General features: G+C 52.3%; 1 protein-coding gene across 1 annotated transcript in view; it reads left to right on the forward strand.

Annotated features, from left to right (window-relative positions):
- Nucleotides 1–19,754, forward strand: part of PLEKHG4B (pleckstrin homology and RhoGEF domain containing G4B) — an 80,536-nt gene that overhangs the window by 22,602 nt on the left and 38,180 nt on the right. Inside the window, 3 exon segments of the mRNA XM_032861809.1 lie at nucleotides 9,944–11,117; nucleotides 15,261–15,455; nucleotides 16,013–16,136. Of these exon segments, the coding sequence (XP_032717700.1) occupies nucleotides 9,944–11,117; nucleotides 15,261–15,455; nucleotides 16,013–16,136 (1,493 nt within the window).

A 19,754-nucleotide genomic window follows, 5' to 3' on the forward strand; every position in this document is an offset into this window, starting at 1 on the left:
TAATGGGGCATATGTAACACAGTTTATTAATTATCTCATTTGAAATGTATACAGAGTTACCTTCTACGCTTTCAGGGAGAAAGGATTCCTTTACCTCCTATACCGCATTGGTAAGAGTGCAGACAGTGTTAAGCCACCGAGTATGAGGACCTTCCATAGAGTTAGTAGGTCTTTGTACAGCTCAGATGAAAGAGCTTCCCTAAATTAAATAAGTAGTATTTAATTTCAAAAAAAGTGTAAGATCTTTATTAATCAGTACCTTTTATTACTCCATTGATACTGAAGTAGGGCTTTGAAAAAAACTATCACTGGACTACTTTGATTTATTAAATTCTTTGGAATTTTTTAAAGGTTTTATTTATGTTATTTAACAGAGAGAGAGAGAGCATGCAAGCAGGGGGAGCTGCAGAGGGAGAAGCAGACTCCCCGCTGAGCAGGGAGCCTGATGCGGGACTCAATCCCAGGACCCTGAGACCATGACCTGACCTGGAGGCAGTTGCTTAACCAACTGAAACACCCAGGCATCTTCTTACAAAGTCTTTAAGCTAGAATGACCATGGTCGAGAAATGACCAAGGATGTCCTAGATTTGTTTCTTTGTATGAAGTAGTCTGTACAGAGGATATTTTCCTTTGAGATTATGTACCTTTTGCATATTTAAAGGGTATTGATTGATAAGAAACAGAGATAACCCACAGCACAGGGAACAAAAATGCCTGTCCCCTTTCAAAGCTGTGTTTTGAAACCTATTTTGACCTAATGTTTTGCCTTCTTCCTTCTGTTAAGTTTCATTTTCCTTTCATTTTAATCATAAGTCATCCCCCTTCCCACTTACAAAATTGCTTATTTCTGAAAAACCCGTATGAATAGTACTACTATTTAATATCAGTGCATACTTCCAAGTACAAATAGCACAAAATGAAACTTAGTGTTATCTTTACCGTTTGTATAGTTATATTGCTTTTTTCTCTTTAATAAAGAAATTAAAATTTGATCCTGTGTATGACATAGGAGAAAATGAACTTATCTCAACAACTATGAATGTAAACATATTTTAGTTAATATAAATCAAGGCAGTTTTTATCTATTTACCTGCTATTGTCAGAGTATGTGGCTTGGAGAGCATGACTAATCATATTAATTTTAATATAAGTTGTCATGTTAACCTAATATTCCAACAACTACCATTCTTCCTTCCCTTTATAGTTCTAGAGTCACTCGTTACTTTATAGTAACTTTATAGTTACTATATAGTTACTTTATAGATACAGAGTCACTTTAGTGTCACTCATTAGCTTATTTGTAACTTTCTTTCATCACAGTTTGGCTCAAAAAATGTCTGGGGAAGTTAAAAGTAGTCAGAAAGTTATAAAAACAGAATGTTTGCATGACGCAGGGAAGCAGGGGCAGGGGACCACAATAAGGAAAATAAAATTAAATCTTAGAGTATACATCCTTCCAAGTACACATGGAATGGTTTCCAAAATTTGATAAAATTCTGGTCAAATTTTACAATTAGGGAATGTACATGTACTTCAAGAGTGTATAAAACTAGAGAATATTAGAGAACATGCACTTTTATTCAGTGTGCCTGTGCATTTACTGGAATTGACCAGAATCGACCATTAGTCGTAAGATGGCCACAAATACAGAGGACGGCTATGTAGAGACTGGTGATAAAACTGCAGATCAGTAATAACAACAACTCCCTGACATCTGGAAAATTGTACGTGTACTCCTGAAGAGAGGAAGGGTCAGACGATAACAAAGGAAATTGGCTGTTCAGCGGGTGAGCCCCGTTTCTAGGTAAGTGTAGAAGTGTGTGAGAATTTTCCTCCTGCTAAAACCAACCAGAAAAATCCTACATAAAAGAAAAGTTATCCTTTCCTTTAAAGCCATCTGACAGCTGTTGATACACAAAGACCTAACTAAATCGTGGAGAGACAATGTCTTCCTAAGCTCCGCACGAGAACGCCCAGGGCCCGTTGTGGAGACCACAGGGAGAGCAAAGGAAGAGCAGCCGTAACGGGGAAGGACCATCCGTGCTCAGACGGGAAGAGACCGGGTGTAAGACATCTCAGGGCTAGTCTCACATTTAGGTCCTCAGCACATCTGGAGTTTATGTTCGTGTATGGTGAAAGGCAATGGTCCATTTTCCGTTTTGTCCCATTGACCTATGTGTCTGCTTTTGTGCCAGGACCACACTGTTTTGATGATGACGGCTTTGTAATAGAGCTTGAAGTCCGGAACGGCATTACCTGTGCTTTGTTTTTCTTTCCCAAGGTTGCTGTGGCTATTCCGGGTCTTGCGTTTCCACACACACTTTAGGACGGTTGCAGCCCCGTGAGAGATGCTGCCGGTGTTTCGGTAGGGACGGCATTGAATGCGTAGATCCCTTGGGTAGTGTGGACGTTTTACAGTACTTGTTCCTCCAAACCACGAGCACGGGATGTGTCCATCTCTTTGGTCGTCTTCTAGTTCTCCGGTCAGTGTCCTGCAGTTCTCGCGCTCTTTCACCTCTTTGGATAAGTTCATCCCTAGATATTGTTTTTGGTGCAATTGTAAGTAGAATTGTTTTCTCAGCTTTCCGCTGCTTCATCATTAGTGCACATAAACGCAACAGATTTCTGTCCATTGATTTCATAACCCGCACCCTTACTGAATTCATTTATCGGTTCTAGTCATCTTTCGGTGGAGTCTTTCAGGTTTTCTATATATAGTGTCATGTCGTCTGCAGGGAGTGGAAGTTTTATTTCTACCTCATGCATTTGGATGTCTTTTATTACTTTTCGTTGTCTGACTGCTGTGGCCAGGACTTCCAGTGCTATGCTGAATTACAGCGGTGAGACTGGATTTTCCCTGTCTTGTTCTGACTTTAGGGGGAAAGCTCCCAATCTGTCCCCAGTAATGTTAGCTGTGTTCCCTCTACACCTACTCCGTGGAGGGTTTTATCATGAACAGATGCTGTACTTACTCCGATGCTTCTTCTGCATCTACTAAAACGTTTGTCTGGTCTTATCCCCGGTCTTGCTGATACAGTGTAGCATGTTGGCTGATTTGCAAATATTGAACCACCCTTGCAACCAGGAATAGGTCCCACTAGATCATGGTGAAAGGTGTTTTATAATGTATTGTTGGATTTGGTTTGCTCGTGTTTTCTTGAGTATTTTTACATCCAATATCCAAGATATTGGCCTGTAGTTCTCTTTCTGTTGTGCCTTTATCTGGTTTGGGAATCAGCGTAATGCTGGCCTCACAATGAATTTGGGAATTTTCCTTCCTCTTCTATACTTGGGACTAATTTGAGAACAATAGGTATTAACTCTTCTTTAAGTGTTTGGTAGAATTTGCCTGTGAAGCTGTCTGGCCCTAACCCTAAATGTGAGACCTGAAACCATGAAAATCCTAGAAAAGGGCACAGGCAGTAATCTCTCTAACATAGGCTATAACAACATTTTCCTAGGAATGTCTCCAAAGTCAAGGGAAATAAAAGCAAAAATAAACTATTGGGACTTCATCAAAATAAGAAGCTATCTGCACAGGGAAGCAAACAACCGACAAAACGAAAAGGGAACCTGCTGATGGGAGAGGGCATTTAGGAGTCATATCCATTAGGAGCTTAATAGCCAAAATATTACTATATACAGAAGTTATACAATGCTGCACCCCAAAAAAACAAATCTGATTAAAATAGGCAGAATTCATAAGCTGACATTTCTCCAAAGATATGCAGACAGACAACAGACACATGAAAAGATATTAAGCGTCACTCAGCATCAGAGAAATACAAATCAAAACCACAGTGAGACACCGCCTCACACCAGTCAGAATGGCGAAAGTCAGCAACACAAGAACACGTATTGGCGAGGATGTGGAGAAAGGGGAGCCTCCTGCACTGCTGGTGGGAATGCAAGCTGGTGCAGCCACTCTGGAAAACAGCGCGGAGGTTCCTCAGAAAGCTGAAAATAGAGCTACCCTACGACCCAGTAATCGATGGCTCAGTATTTATCCAAAGAACATGAAAACATTAATTCAGAGACACACATGCACCCCTATGTTTATCGCATTATTTATAATAGCCAAACTATGGAAGCAGCCCAAGGGTCCACTGATAGAAGAATGGATAAAGAAGATGTAGAGTACACACACGCGCGCGCGCGCGTGCACACACTGGGATATCACTCAGCTGTAAAACAAAATGAAATCTTGCCATTTCCAACAACATCAGTGGAGCTAGACAGTATCATGCTGAGCAAAATGAGTCCAAGAAAGACAAATACCATATGATCTCACTCACGTGTGGAAGTTAAGAAGCAAAACAAATGAGCAAAGAAGAAAAAAAGAGAGACCAACTAAGAAACAGATTCCTAACTATGGAGAATACACTCACGGCTTCCAGAAAGGAGACGGTGGGAGTGTGAGTGAGGCAGCAATGGGATCAAAGATGAGCGTTTGTGACGGGCACCGGCGCTGTAGGTACTAAACCGTAACCCTGAAGCTAGTATTACGCTGTATGTTAACTAACTGGAATGAAAATAAAATTTTTAAAAATATGACAACAGAAACACAAAGTATGGAAGGAAGTAAATTGAACTATACTACTATAGGTTCTTACATTGTTTTTAAGTAACAAGGTGTAACTTGAATAGTATCGTGATGAGCTAGACACACGTGGTAATCTTGACAGCGACTACTGAAAACAATAAAAAATCAGCAGAGGAGAGAAATGGATCCAAAACATAGAAGAGAGAATAAAAGGAGAACGAAGGAACGGATGGGCAAACAGAGATTACATGCAAAGGTGACAGATTTAATCCAACCATATTTGTAATTATAGTAAATGTAGGTAAATGAACTAAAATTCCAACTGAAAGGCCAATATTGTCAGACTCAAAGAAAAAGGCAAGACCACCTAAATGCTGGTTATAAGGAATGCTCTGTGAGTATAACGACATGCAAAGGCTGACCGGAAAAGATATTCCATTACACATGGGAAAGTTAGGTGGTGGGCTTGCTGTCAGACAAGTCGGTCCAGAGTCTACTGGAGATACTCTCTCTCCCTCTCCCTCTGCCCCTCCCCTTGCTCATGCACATGTGCTCTCTAAATCAATCAATCGATCAATCAATCAATAAAATCTTTCTTTAAAAACATAGGATGCCTGGTCATTTAAGCCTCCGGTTCTTTGTTTCACCTCAAGTCATGATCTCAAGGTTGTGAGGTCAGGCACCCCCCTTAGCCCAGTCTGCTTGTCCCCTTTACCTCCCTTGTGCTCACGCGTGTGCGCGCTCTCTTTCTCTCTCTTATAAATACATAAACTCTTTCAAAAATAAACTAAAAATAATTTTTCGTAGCTTCCAAAGGAGTAAAATACCTAGGAATAAATTTGAACAAAGACGTGAAAGACTTCCATCCGGACAACTGCAGAATGTTGCTGAAGGAAAATACAGGAAGGGCTGAGACATGGAAAGACCCTGTGTTCATGGGCTGGAGGGTTCAACACTGTTAGGGTGGCAGTAGCACCCAAAGTGATGTGCAGATCCAATGCCATCTCTCTCAAAGTCACAGCAATGTCTTTTGCAGAAATAGAAAACTCTATCCTAAAATTCCTGCGGAATCTCAAGAGAGTCCAAGTAGCCAGTGGGACACAGTAGGGAGCCCAGAAATATATTGTTACGTATAGGGTCACATGGTGTCTGTGTGGGCACATGATCTACTTGCTACAAACTGAAAGTTTGTGTCCCCCACGAAACATGTCTGGTGAAACCTCACTTCCGCTGCGATGGCGTTACCAACTGGGACCTTTGGGAAGCGACTCAGTCAACCCCATTCATGCCTTGTCCAGAGAGCACACTTGCTCCTTCTGCCGCATGCGAGGACACGGCAAAATCTGGTCATCTTTGAACCAGGAAGCTGGCCCTGACCAGACAACACACCTGCCAACACCTTGATCCTGGACTCCCAGGCTCCAGGACAGTGAGAAAGAAATTTCTGTGTTTTTAAAGTTACCCCATCTATGGTATTTTTGTTACAGCAGCTTGAACGGCCTGAGTCACCCAGTTAGTGTTCCCGGGCTCGTGTCAAGATGCCGAGAACAAAAAATCCTCCTGCTACTCGCTTCCTATGTCAGGAGGATTTGCACCTTGACCCGGCCTGTCTGCACAGCGAAGCCAAGTGGGACAAGGGAGAGAAACAGAATGCCAGTGACAGCTTAGAGGCCCCTACTTGGACCAGGTCTGAAGCTTCTCTCCTCCAGGCTTCCCAGCAACCGGAGACAAATTCATCTTACAACCCAGAGGGCCATGACCCATCCATGCACCGTCCCGTCCTCCACGTTCACTCATCCCGGGGCCCGCCCTCCCTGTTCCTTGCTCCTCTCACAGGCTACCCTGGCTGACATCCTGCTACCTCTCACTGGCCAGGGTAGCCACCACCCTGCTCTCCAGCTCCCGCCCCTGACCAAGCCTACGCAGCATCTGTCCTCTGAGACCCCGAAGTAGTTGGCGCTCACCGCTCATCTGCCTACACTGGGACTGTCGGGGTGTCTGTGCTCAGCAGTCTTGGACAGGGGTAAAGACCACAGGCTGTGGGGGAGGAACGATGCGGGGTCTCAAGCTCTATGAGACCCAGACCAGCCATCTGATGCCTGATTTTGTTCGTCTGTGGAGGAGGTAGTAACAGCACGTACCTGCAGCAGACGCGTACCGGCAGGCGGCTTATGGTCACTCCGGCCCGCGTCTCTTGTTGCCTCCCACAGCAGAGACATCCACTTTCCCAGCATGCCCTGTAACCGGGGGCAATCACTGGCTCCCTTATTGCCAGCGACAGATAAAAAGATTATCTGCTGGGGGTGAGATGCTTATGAAAACGTGTTCCCCTTGAAAGGAAGCACACGTGAAGCCACTTGTCCCTGCTCGGGTATGGAAATGTGCTCGTGAGGCTGAGGCAGCCACCCCTGTGCCATGACCCTGTACAGTGACCAGCACCGGGATGAAACACGGGTACACAGCGGCTCTGACACGAGAGCACCTGGTTCTTGAAGGGGTCGCTGAGCCTCTGCTGAGCCTCTGCTCTGGCCGTGGGACTTGTCTCCTTCGCGTTTCTCTGGGGGAGAGTTCATCCTCTCCATCGCCGAGAGTCACCAGGCATCTTGTGACCTGAGGCCCAGAGGATCTCGTTGGGTCAGGGTTCGATGCCATGATGCATGCAGAGTGCTGGTTGAAGACGGTCACGTTGTCCCAGTCAGCTGCTCAAGGCCATGGCACGGCATCTGCGTCCCACGGCGGGGACTGACGGTGCCAGCAGCAGACACTGAGCACCCTGCCACCTGATGCAGCCACTGCTGGTGGGGCTGTAGCTGTACTCTGGAGTTGGAGTGGTTGCAGCCGGCCGGCAGGCAAGGAGCAGAGCCAAGCGGCCCAGCCGCACCACCCCGGCCTCAAGGCTTCTCCCAGCCATGCCCTGTGGGATCTGGACGGAAGAGAAGCCGGGATTGGGGGTGCCAGAGCTACACAGCCCTCCCACACTCTCCACGATGAGTCCACGCAGAACCTCCAGGAAGGGGGCCCCTGCCAGTGACCATTGGCCTTGGACCCTCTGCTTCCAGAACTTTCTGTCATGAAGCTCGTTCCCGGGCCCCTGCACACCTTTAGACCACAGCTCACATTGAGCTTCTCTCCACGGTGGCTGGCCCTTGGGATTCTCATTGCTGCTCGACCCAGGGAGGGACGATTCCAGGATCTTCGTGTCCAGGATGGGGCAGGCTCTGCTCACACAGCAAGGACACTGGCCACACCTGTGTGCCGGAGGGGGCCTCCCAGGTGCCCCACATGGCCACACCCTTCAACTTCTGTGGCCTCAGATCTGCAGAAGTATCTAACCCCCAGGTGGGGCTCCAGTCCCAACGATGGGCTTGGTATTTTAATTAGAGCAAAACTGGGGGGGGGGTGTGTGTCTAACAACGGTCTGTGTGAAGAGTTTCTCACAGCACAGGAGATGCTGTTACCATGCACTGTCGTACGTTTGTGATGCGCTTGCAACCATTAGATATACACGGGGAAAATAATGACACGAAACACACACGAAAAACACACCAACACTGACCTCTGGGGGTTGATGTTGGGATTGTTACTTTCTTTCTGAACCCTCCAGGTTTTGCAATACACGGGTATTATTTTGCAGTTTGAAAATTGGAATTTTTAGTTAAGTACGGCCTCAGGTGCCTGGCAAGTACAAGCTGCATCTGTGCCGGACCCTGCCCCCCGCCCCCGCCGTGGGCTCCCAGAAGGCTGGACGGTGGCCCCTTCCTACTGCCCAGGGCGCGCGGGGCAGGAACCCCGGTAACGAGGCCTTCGCTCTTGGGGACATACATACATTCATGGTACGGTTTCCAACTCCAGATGGATGACAACACTGTTTTCTAGACCTCGACTCTGAGGCAAACTAATATAAAATAAACGCAAGAGGCAACCTTTGGTAAGATTTTAAACTCTTAAGTTGTAAGGAAAGAAAAGATAACACAGAATTCAAGAAATTCAACTGTGTAAAACGTAAGCTTCTACAGAAAGGAAAGGAACATGACTACAAAACAAGTAAATGCACAACACAGGCAAACTTTTGCTAATGGTGAGGACAAAAAAATTATTGTTTTGTTAAATTTTTTTTTAAAAACCTCACAACACGAAAAAGGCCAAAACAAGGCCACAGTCCATAAAAGGAACAAAAATACATACAGAAGCTTTACGGAAAAGAAACACATCAAAATGCAAATTAAAACAACAGTATCCGCAGTCTATATACTAATTTAGAATGAGACTCCTTGGTGGAGAGCCGCAAGCCAAGGAGCCCTGGTGACGCCGTCACATCGTCGCTGCTGGCAGCGGGTCTCTGGGCAGCAGAGTGGTCCACACTGCCGAGAAGCCGGAGAGACGTTAGTGATCTTTCATCCTTAACCCTAATGCCAGAAATGTTTTCTAAAACAATAATTTAAAGGAAAAAGAGATGGTATCAGGGAAACATTGCCTGCATTTAATGTTTAGGGTAGAAAGAGCTAGAAGCACGGTTGATCCCCAACCTCGGAGGACAGGCAAGCCCCAGCAGGACCGCAACGGTGAGGGCGGGTCGCGGGGCCGTGTGCGTCGTGACCGCGGGTTAGAGGAGTGTGTCGTGCATGCACAAGGGAAAGGGAAGCCATAGAGCTTGAGATGGAATAGAATGAGGCTGCTTTTTTTCATCTCCTCTATTATAATAATAACGTTTGTGCAAGAAGAGTGCTGGGGTGGGGAGAAGCAAGCTGTGTGGTGACTGAGTTGGTGCGGGAGAAGGCGGTCCCAGGTTGGGACCTGCAGGTGCGGCTCCCGACACATCAGGGGTCCCACGCCTTGTTCCCCAGACTGCTGGACATCCTCACACCCCTGTCAGACGCTGCCTGTGTCTGCCTTAGCCTTAGTCCTGCAGCCTGAACCTTTTCCACAGCCGGTTCTTTTCAGAGGTGCGCTTCACAGCCGACCCACACGATCCCCAGCCGAGCTGCGAAGTTCCTGGATCCCGTCACACTAGGTGAAGGACCCCATCGCATTGGGCGGGAGCCTATAGCCAATATTGTTGGTGTCCACACGGGTCCCACCATCCTCTCGTGGTGCCCCCCGACCCTGTGATTCCAGAAGTAGCCCTCCTCCTGGGGGCCCGCCTGTGGGTGCCTGGGAAAGCTGGAAGGGCCGTGGAGGTTAGACTGAGGCTGGTGTGGAGATAGTGCGAGGCCCAGCCCCTCCCCTGGGTGGGGACAGTTCCCAGGAGAGACTCTCACCAGAGCCCCCAGCTGCCTGTGCTGGGACCTCCTGGACGGTCCCCCCATGGCTTTCTCTCTCCTGTCCCGCAGCCCACGTCCCCCCTGCCTCCCACAGGGAGCTCCCACAGAGGTCTAACCTCCTTCCCTCTCTCGTCCCAGGCCAGGTACACAGGCCTCATCTTCGTGCACGAAGGCTGGCCGCTGTGTGTCCGTGAGAAGGTGGTGGTGCAGCTCGCATCCCTCCGTGGAGTCAGGCTCAGGCCCGGGGACTTCTACCTGCAGGTCACGTCAGGGCGGAAGCGGTCAGCCAGACTGGTTTTAAAATGCCTCTCCCAGCTTGGACGGGGCTCAGAGGAATTCACTGTCCCAGAGGCCATGTACGGCTGCGTCTTCACGGGAGCGTTCCTGGAATGGCTGAACGGGGAGCGGACCACTGTCCCCTTACAAAACTGCTTGCTGACCTCAGGCTCCGCCGTCTTCCGCACCCCATGGAGCAGTGTCACAGACCCCATCTTTGTACCTACATTCGGAACTGCCCTGCCCCACTGCAGCTGTCCCGGGCCTGAGTGGCCGCCCCCACGAAGCACCTCCACGGCTCTGGCCCCGGTGTCAGCAGTGGCCAACACCCGTCCCCGGGAGGCCACCCCTTCCAGTAGCACTGCAGCCCTGCCCCACTGGCAAAGGCATCCTGGCGGTGACCAGCCCAGCCTCCAACCTTCTCCAGGAAGAGCTGGGTGGGAAGGCCCTCGGAGCCCGTTTGGGAGCTCCAACGGAGGCCTTGTAGGGGTTGGGCCCTCAGAGCTGGGCCCACGGGAAGGACCAAGCGGGAGCCTGGATGCCACAGACAAAAGGGACAGCCCCAAGTCCCTCACTGTCTGTGAGGACATGGGAAGCCCAAGCTCCAGAAGGCAGTTGCCCAGGGACCCAGCCAGCGTGGAGAGCAAACGTTGGTTCAGGACGTCCTACATGGAGGCGCTGCGGAACCCCATGCCCCTGGGCTCCAGTTCTGAAGAGTCCCTTGGAGACGAGGCCTGCAGCTCCCAGACCATGGGGGCCAGAACAGCAGCCAGCCCAGCCCCAAAGGAAACGCCCAGCCCATGGGGAGACTCCATGGGGATCCCAAGTCGGGAAAAATGTCCAGGAGCCACAAGGAGCACCCTTCCCAGGAGGTCTCGGTCCTGGGACAGGTCCCTCAGGAGCCGGCAAGGCGACACCCGGCGGGCCTCCCACCACTCAGTCGGCTGCAGGCTGGGAGGTCTCTCAGGAGGACAAGCTGAGGGGACCAGAAGCGCACGCTCCGGCCGCTCACCCCACACCGGGGCCCAGAGTCCAGGTAATGTCCGGCCCCCGGCCCTTCCCACTCCTCCCCACCCCTGCCCCTGCACCCCTCCCCCATGGTGTCCCCTCCTGCCTTTTTCCTTGCCACACTGTACCTCTCCTCCAGTCAGTCGACCTGGGAGAAACCTGTGTCCCCATCCACATCGACTGTTGGAAAGGGCATTCGCACGTGCTCCGTGTCTGCAGCTGCCACAGCAAATTCCACAGACCGGGTGACTTCAGACACCTTTCCCGTTGGTTCTGGGGCCAGCAGTATGAAATCAAGGCCCTGGCAGGGCTGTTCTCCCTTCAGAGGCTCTAGGGAAGGGTCCTTCCAGCCGCAGGTCTCCCCCCAACCAAACGTCTTCGGCCCACGTCTCTGTCCATCGAGCCTTCCCCTCCTTTCTCTCACAAGGACACCCAGCTTTGGATTCAGCATCCGCCATCACTTCATCATGCACACCTGCAAAGACCCTTTTCCAAGTAAGGTGATGCTCACAGGTTCTGGGCATACCCGGCCTTTTGGGGTCACTGCTCCCCCTGCCACGTTGCATGGCCGCTCCTTTTCTCTGGGTACGTTGGATGCTTGTGGTCACCAACACCGGCTCCGAATTGCACAGACCCCGGCGGCCCGCACAGCCTGCTGGACAGTCCCCTTCCTGCTGGAGGTGTCTCCCATGTCGCTCTGGAGGGAGAACACAGTTGTTTCCAGAAGTGTGGCATCCAGAACGGAAAGGGAGGACCGACCACCTATTTCCTAGGTCAGATATTTCCCATTTTTGACCACAGCAATGTTCTGTGAAGAACGAAAGCAGGGACTTCGGAGGCGGTAAAGAACAGGCCTCCGAGGGTGGGTGAGCCTTGCACCCGGCACGGGGCGGGAGGTGGGCGGCGTCTGGCCTGCCCGCCCGGGCCAGCGGGGCACTCGAACTTGCTCACAGCCCTGGAGGGGCCTGCTGCTCCCGACAGGAGGGTGCCGGCCCCCGCCTGAAGTTCTGACGGGATCCGTATGGCGTAGAGCACACAGAAACTCACCACAGAGGGTTGTGGTGAAGCTGTTGGCTTGGGGTTAGCACTTTCTAAGAACATTCACGCCCCACAGTTGAAGCTGCAGTGATGACTGCCTGAACATTGTTTCAAGGCCGGAGCTTTCCTGTTTGTATTGGGGAGAAAACGCCAGTTGACACGTGAGTTTTCCACTCACGTCTGCAGCTAGTGTCAGCGAGGAGACAGCCTGTGTCTTCACCGTGAGCCTCACTCGGAAACGGAGTTGAGTACGAGCCTCTGTAGGGAGAAGCGCCCGCCGTTCAGGCACTGTCCGTGGACATGCAGGCACTGTCCGTGGACATGCAGGCTCCATGTCCCCGGACAGGGCAGCAGCACGGGACACGCGGTCAGATGGCGCCCAAGGTACCTGGCGTCAGGAGGCGGTGGGTTTCGCTCGTACAAACTGGTGCCACCGTGGGGAAGCCAGGTTTGGCCTGCTGGCTCCCTGTGTGTCATGGAGTGCCCCTGCAGGTGCCAGTCTTGTCGTCTGAGACGTGGCATTCTCAAGTAGTCATTTCTCTGGGGGCCTGATGGGCTGTGCCTCAGCTCCAGAGCTCCGCATGAGTGAGCCCTGCGGGCTGGTGGGAGCGACGTCTTATCTCCCTCCCCCTGCGTGGGGACTGCTCCTCCTGGGAGCTTCCATTCTTCCCCCACCGGCCCCTCCTGGCCCCTCCTGCAGATTTCCCGGAGCCATGGAAGAAGGGGGATCCTGTGGATAAGAGGACAGTGCTTCCACCCCTGAGTAGCTGGGCGGCAGTCCCAGAGGCCTGGGCAGATGGGTCACCCAGTGGGTAGCCAGGGGCTTGTGGATACAGACCTTCCCCTCCATCCTTGCTGCCCGGACACACGCTTGTCCCTGGAGTGCAGTCTGTGGCCTGGCCCTAGAACTCCTGTCTTCATCAACATAGGAAAATGCCTGAGCTGGAGCATCCTGCCGAAGCCACGGCTGAGCAGGCAACCATTAGTATCCTCAATCCTCCGCAGCACAGACGTTGTTCCCCTGTTCCTGCTGCCGCTGCTGCTCCCCTGGTTCTCCCCTGTTCCTGCTGCTTCTTTCCTGCTCCGACTCGCTTCCCGCTCTTCCGATTTGCTCCAGCTCCTGAGGCTTTGCTTTGTCTCTTCTTTGACATAAAATCGATGTAATTTCAAAACACTAAATGTGACATTTCAGTTTATTTCAAGAATATCATCTTCATTCATCCAGTGGCGACTGCACAGCTGTTTCTCGATGAGCCACAGGAGGGCACTGCTGTTCTTCCCGGCCACGTTAAATATATCAAGCTGTAGCCCGAGGGACCTCAGAGCGCTCCTGTCCTCTCCCAGGGTCTGTGAGCTGAATTCAGGAAGAGCCCCATGAATCACCTCCCCAGCTAGGAAGCTGTCTAGTAAGAAAAGTTCACATGAATGTGTTGTTTGCTCCTTCATCCAAGTGAGGAAGCTTGAGGTCGGTGCAGAATTAAAACTGTAGAACACTTGGGCACCTCAAAATTTTACCAGTGGTGCTGATGTATTCTAGAAACTATGTGAGCATACATGAAAATATCCATTCTGAAGGATACTGTGCAGCATAACCAATCAGCTGGTGAAGGGACAGACAAAATGTGGTCCCCCACACCGTGGGGTGAGACCCACGAAAGGAATGACACTCACCCCGGAGACATCAGGGGTGAACCTCAAAGACGGTTGTGCTGAGAGAAAGAAATCAGACACGAGAGACGCCCGTACTGTCTGCTTCCGTTTGTATGAATGGTCCAGGACAGAACGAGCACAGGTGATCGCCAGGGTGGGCGGGGTCCTTCTGGATGGATAGAAATGTTCTAAAACTGACCTGCGGTAGTAGTTGCACCACTTGGTAAAGTTGCTAAAATCCTCTTAATTATATACTTGAAACGAGTGAGTTTAAGTATACGTAAAATATACGTAATAAAGTTGTTTTACTTTATTTTTAAAATTATTTTTGGGGGGCACCTGGGTGGCTCAGTTGGTTAAGCAACTGCCTTTGGCTCAGGTCATAATCCTGGAGTCCCAGGATCAAGTCCCACATCGGGCTCCCTGTTCATCGGGAAGTCTGCTTCTCCCTCTGACCTCTCCACTCTCATGCTCTCTCTCCCTCTCATTCTCTCTCTCTCAAATAAACAAATAAAATCTTTTTTAAAATTATTTTTTTAAAGCAGGCTCCACGCCGAGTGTGGGGCCCAAGGTGGGACTTGAACTCATGACCCTGAGATCAAGACCTGAGTTGAGATCAAGAGTCAGATTCTTAACTGACGGAGCCACCCAGATACCCCAAAGTTGTTTTTAAAATAGATATATAGATATAGATAGATTATATCTATATACAGAATGCTGGGGGCTTTTCTGGCTTTTCCAGCTAGAATGAGAAAGCTCTTAACAGAGTTGAAAGACCTTAGGACTATAAGTTCAGGAAGAGGCTGAGGGGCAGGAAAGCAAAGCTGGATGGGTTCAGGGTACCCACAGGGTCTCAGGCGCCCGCCAGTTCTGGGCAAGACCATCTCTCCCCTCACTAGGGTGACACAGGCCCTGGGCGCTGCAAGGCTGGGGTTGAGTCCGCTCGTTCTTTGTGCCATGTGGCTCATCCCCCGTGAGGTGCAGCGTGGAAACACGGCTGAGCGGCAAGACCACAAGCCTGGGCCTCTGCTGTCTCCTCCAAGCTGGTGCACAAACATGAGCCCTCCTCTTCAGGGTAGCGCAGGAGATCCAGGTCCCCCCACCCTGGGTGAGGGCAACACAACCCCAACTGCGGCCTGCCCTCAGGGTGGTCTCAGCCCCTATGGATATATTTTGTGACACTCTGGGTAATCTGTGTGAGAAAATAAATTAGGATGACATTATTCAGTATAAAATTTTCTCCCTGAAGTGTGTTTACGTAGTGAGCAGTCTTGGTGCCGCTGGAATGTTCCATTTTTATGTGTTCGTTCTTGCCTGACTGCCTAGGAATGTGCCTGTCCTACAGGTGTGACACTGGTGTTTTCCACCAGAGATGGGACAAGTTCTCATGGGACCCAGTATTTTCACACACGATTTCCTCCTTGTGTTTGTGGCAAGCTGAGTAGCTGCCTTCAAACCAGAGAAACCCTTCGTCTTTGACTAGGTCTCGCTGGTGCCGACGCAGACAGCAGCCCCTACCGTGGGCCCGATCCTGGCTGGGTTCCAGATGTGCCTGAGCCGCTGTGCCCCGAGGGAGGAGGACAGCCACCCAGCACGGGAGACGTGTCCAACCAGATGCCCAGGCAGGTGCTGGAGGTCAGCCGGGAGCTCCTGCAGTCGGGGATCCTCGCCCTCCCCGGTGAGCACGGCCACCCTACGCTGGCGGGAGTGACAAGGGGCCTGAGGCACCTACTAGACAGCAGACGTGTGTTTCTCCAGTTCAGGAAACTGGACGTCCAAGATCAAGGGGACAGCACAGTCGGGTTCTAGCAAGGGCTCCTCCTCCTGGTTCACATTTGACACCTTTTTACTGTGTCCTCACATGGTGGAAGGAGTGAGGGGGGCCTTCTGGGGTCTTTTCTTAAGAGGCATGGGTCCCGTTCACGGGGCTCCAACCTCGTAACATAAGCACCTCCCAAGGGCCCAGCTCCTCGTATGACTACACTGCGGGGTAGGGTTCAACGTAAGGATTTGGGGGAAACACAAATATTCAGGCCATAGCAATGCACAGTCGCCCTTTGAGGAGAACACAGCTCTCACCTGCCCAGGTGAGTGCCAGGCCCTCTCTCCTGGCAGATCTCACATCTAAGACCATACCTCAGCAGTCTGCAGACCCTAGCTCAGTACTTCTGAAGCTTGAAGCCATGCACATCCCCATGGGGGCTTGCCCCTTCATGATGCCCTCTGTTTCTGCAGGGACCCGAGACCACCAAGGAAGGGCCGTGGTGCAGGTCTGCACGAGGGGCCCGCTCTGGTCCAGCAGACACGTCTCCAGCGCCGAGCTGACCCGCCTGCTGCTGTACTTCCATGGCATCCCCAGGTGGGACTGAGCCAGATTCCCACCTTTCAGACTTTTGGGGGTAACTCTGTGCGAGCTCATGTCCTCACACGAGGGTCTCTGTCTGCAACCTTAGGGGTCCCCCGTGGCACAGTCAGCAGGCTCCCACCTGCTTCTCAGGCTCCTGCCGTGTTTTCCAGGGCCATCGGCTGCCCTGCATGCCTTCCTCTCCCCTGCTCACCTTGACCTCTCCCCACTGAATCGAGGTCACACACACTCAAGCCTTGAGGTTCGTGTTGCTCTGCATTGGTTAGCACTTTCTGTAAGCATTACGTTTGCACACCTTTTACGCTCTGCCTCGCTCTGGATAAAGACCTAACTGATACAAACAGAATATTTAGAATAAGTGGGTCAAGAAATCACACAAGTGATAGTACCTGGTTCCCAGAAGCGGCAAAGACTGATTGATGCTAAGTGACTCTTACATTTAGCTAGGCGATGCCGCGGGCGAGGAAGAGCGCATGCCAGCCCCTTAAGAGGGGCCTGTCCTCCCTGACGTGGGATTCTAGGAAGCCATACCATCTGGCTCGTGCCTGACAACGTGTGGAACAGGTGTGCACCAGAGCACGGCCTCAGATCCCCTCGTGGGCCGAGGACAGAGAAAGGAGAGCAAGAGTTGAGGGCGGCTGAAGTGAGTTCTTTCATACTACTTATGCCACCTGATGCAGGTGTGCTTGGGACGGCCCTCGTGGCCACCAGACCAAGAGTCCCCAAGGTGCTGGATGGAGACAGCCCTTAGCGGAGGGAGCATTGCCAGCTGCTGAGCTTGGTTCCAGAGTCACACAGCCTGGCTCCAGATCCCAGCTGTACCCTTCCTGGCGGGTAGCTGGTGCTCCCCCGTCAGCCCGCGTCCTCCCCAGAACCAGAGATGGTAGCAGCTGTCCCAAAGCTGTGTCAGAGGGATCGGAGATAGTCTGCATAAAGCCCAAAGACTGGCACCAGAGTGCCATCCTCATGGTGCAGCCCATGGGGCCCTCTCAGCGACACAAAGAGCTCACGTGGGAATACGTTTGTGATGCCTCATCGCACGTGACCTCATGCTACCTACGGCACATGAACTTGCTGCTGGGATTTCTTCCGAAATAGCGTAGGCGGATTCCATGTGGGAACAATTAGGGAGGAAAAGAAAGTGTGCTCCCTGACACCCCTCTCCCAGAGCAAGGTTCCCAGTTATCTGAGGGCCCTCGTTTCACTGCCTTGGGTGAGCCTGGGGTTTCAAACTTACCTTTCAGCACAGACTTCAAAATATAAAGAAATACCCTGAAAAAAAATACAGATTCATCCTTGCCTCAGCTTTTAAGCCTCAAGTAAACGCCAAAGTTCTAAGATAATGGCGTTTTCTGTTTACCAACGGCTTCCTTTCGCGGGAGGCTCTAGAATGACCTCAGGGCAGACGTGCAGATCAGCCCTGATGGACAGGACAGCAGCTTTGTGTAGTTTGTAGAGTTTACACCCTTCTGCCTGCTCCGCCTGGCCAGCCTGCCGGGCTGAGTGCTGTCCTCTGCACCCCACAGCCAAGCACCAGTAGTGGAGTGGATCTGTGGTGTTGGAGACCAAGACTTGACCCGGATCTGGAGCCCTCTGCCTTTCCCACAGGAAATTCAGCCCGCCGCCCACCCCGCCCAGAGCAGGAGTCTGGCCAGCCCTCAGGCACTTGGGTACCTCACAGAGGAGCCTCCTGGTCAGCTGCTTATTTCCCCCCAAAACACGGGGGTTTTGTTAGCGCCCTGATTGACCGTGGCGCCTCATGGGATGGGACACCTGCCTTCAGCTGCCAGAACGAAGTCCCCCAGGAGTCGGCATTAATTATGAGGGAGCGTGCCCAGCCACGTCTGGTCGCCGGTGACGCCCGCTGCGTCACAGGGAGCCGTGTGCTCCTGGGAGCCTGCCTGGTACACGGGCTGCCATCAAACTCTCAGATACTCGGAATCTTAAAGTCAGAGTGGGTCTTGGCTGTTATCCATCCGTCCACCCAGCACTTACAGGAGGGTACAGCAAAGAACAGGCTGTGGCTCCTGCCCTCCAGGGGACACACATGGGAACCCAAGTTGCTGGATCTCCCAGCATAAGACAAGCCCACAATGCTGGGAGGGGCTGCAGCCTCGGCCAGGGGTGGGGCCTCCCAGGTGTGCTCTGTGTCCTGGGGGACACGCGTGATTGCAGACAAGACAGGAAGAACATTCTGCGCAGGAGGAGGAGCACACCCAGAGCCGCAGCCGATCACTTCCCGAGGCAAGACGCAAGAGGGAGGGGCCAAGCAGGTGGGGGGCTCCGGGCTTGAAGGCCACGCAGACCTCCGGTGGTGAAGCCAAGGTGACCCAGGGACACGGCGTGGGACTCCTGCAGATATGTGGGCCCGGACAGTCTAGGGCAGATATGACCGTGGCTGGGGGCCCCAGTGGAGCCCGGGGAGGCCAGCCAGCTCCATCCCCCACAGGCGACAGGTGGAGAGAAGCAAATTTGGTCTGGGGGGGTCATGCTGGGGCATCTCCTCCCGTCTCATCCTATGCTAGCTGAACTCTAGGTCCTGGGCTCCCCCTCCACCTGCCCAGGGGGTTCCACTGTCTCTGAACTTGGGAAGCAGCCCTCATGGAGGGGAGGGCTCGTTCACTCTGCGGCCGTCCCCTTCAGCAAAGCTACCAAGTGGATGGGGCCGGTGGAAGAGGACGTGCGGGTCTGGAGCCACCGGGGGTAACGTCCCAAGCTGAACCAGCCAGGGTGGCCGTGAGACCATGAGGGAGCAGTGGAAGGAGAGACCAGGACTGGGAGTTAGAAGAGGGAGGTCATGGGAGAGGGGGGCGAGGAGGGACACAGGACCCTCGGAGGAAGTCGCAAATCGTGCCCAGCTCCTGACAGCACCGCCCAGGCCTGCTCCCGGCCACGCGGGTCACAGAGCGGCCTCCGTGGCAGGGAGGCGTGGGCGCACAGCTGGCCAGCTGAGGGAGGGGGGAGTGGGGACTTTTCCCAGCCTCCCCTTTTCCGCGTCTGGCTTTGATATCAGAACAGTGGCCTCCTCGCTGTCCTTACGACACTAGCTTCCCCGAGACGAACTCCCCTTCTGGGGCAGCCCTGAATGGTCACCCCCGACACTGAACACTCCTGGACCGGGGGGCACACCCACCCTTCTGGTCAGGATAGGGCTTTGGTCTGGCCTGCGGCTCCGTTCGCTTTGTGCGAGCGGGCCAGAGCACGTGTGCCTGTCTGTTCAAGCCCAGCTCCCACGCACACGGCCGAGGCGGCACACCAGTCCCCCCGGGAAGGTGGGACTGGACACGCCACCTCGCTCCAGCCGATCGCCGTGCCACGGTTAGAATGGAAGCTTACGGTCGTGATCACAGTGGGGACAGAACTGGTATGTGGAGGTGTCACAAGAACTTGGCAGTTTTCTCCTCTTTAGAGGATGTTCTGCTCTCCCACGCCAGCTCCGGACATGTGGGGAGCTGAATGACGGGTCTGGGGCCGCAGTCCTGAGACCCACAGCCACGTGTGGTTCTGGCACTCCATCAGATTAGGGTCCCTGTGGTGCTCCAGCCCAAACAAGCAGCCCAGCCCAGGACAGCTCCAGGGCCGCCGCTCGCGATGGGGCCGCGAGGGAGGGAC

Source organism: Lontra canadensis, unplaced genomic scaffold (genome assembly GCF_010015895.1).
Source record: "Lontra canadensis isolate GAN:19392208 unplaced genomic scaffold, GSC_riverotter_1.0 scaffold22, whole genome shotgun sequence".
NCBI classification, from domain to species: Eukaryota; Metazoa; Chordata; class Mammalia; order Carnivora; family Mustelidae; genus Lontra; species Lontra canadensis.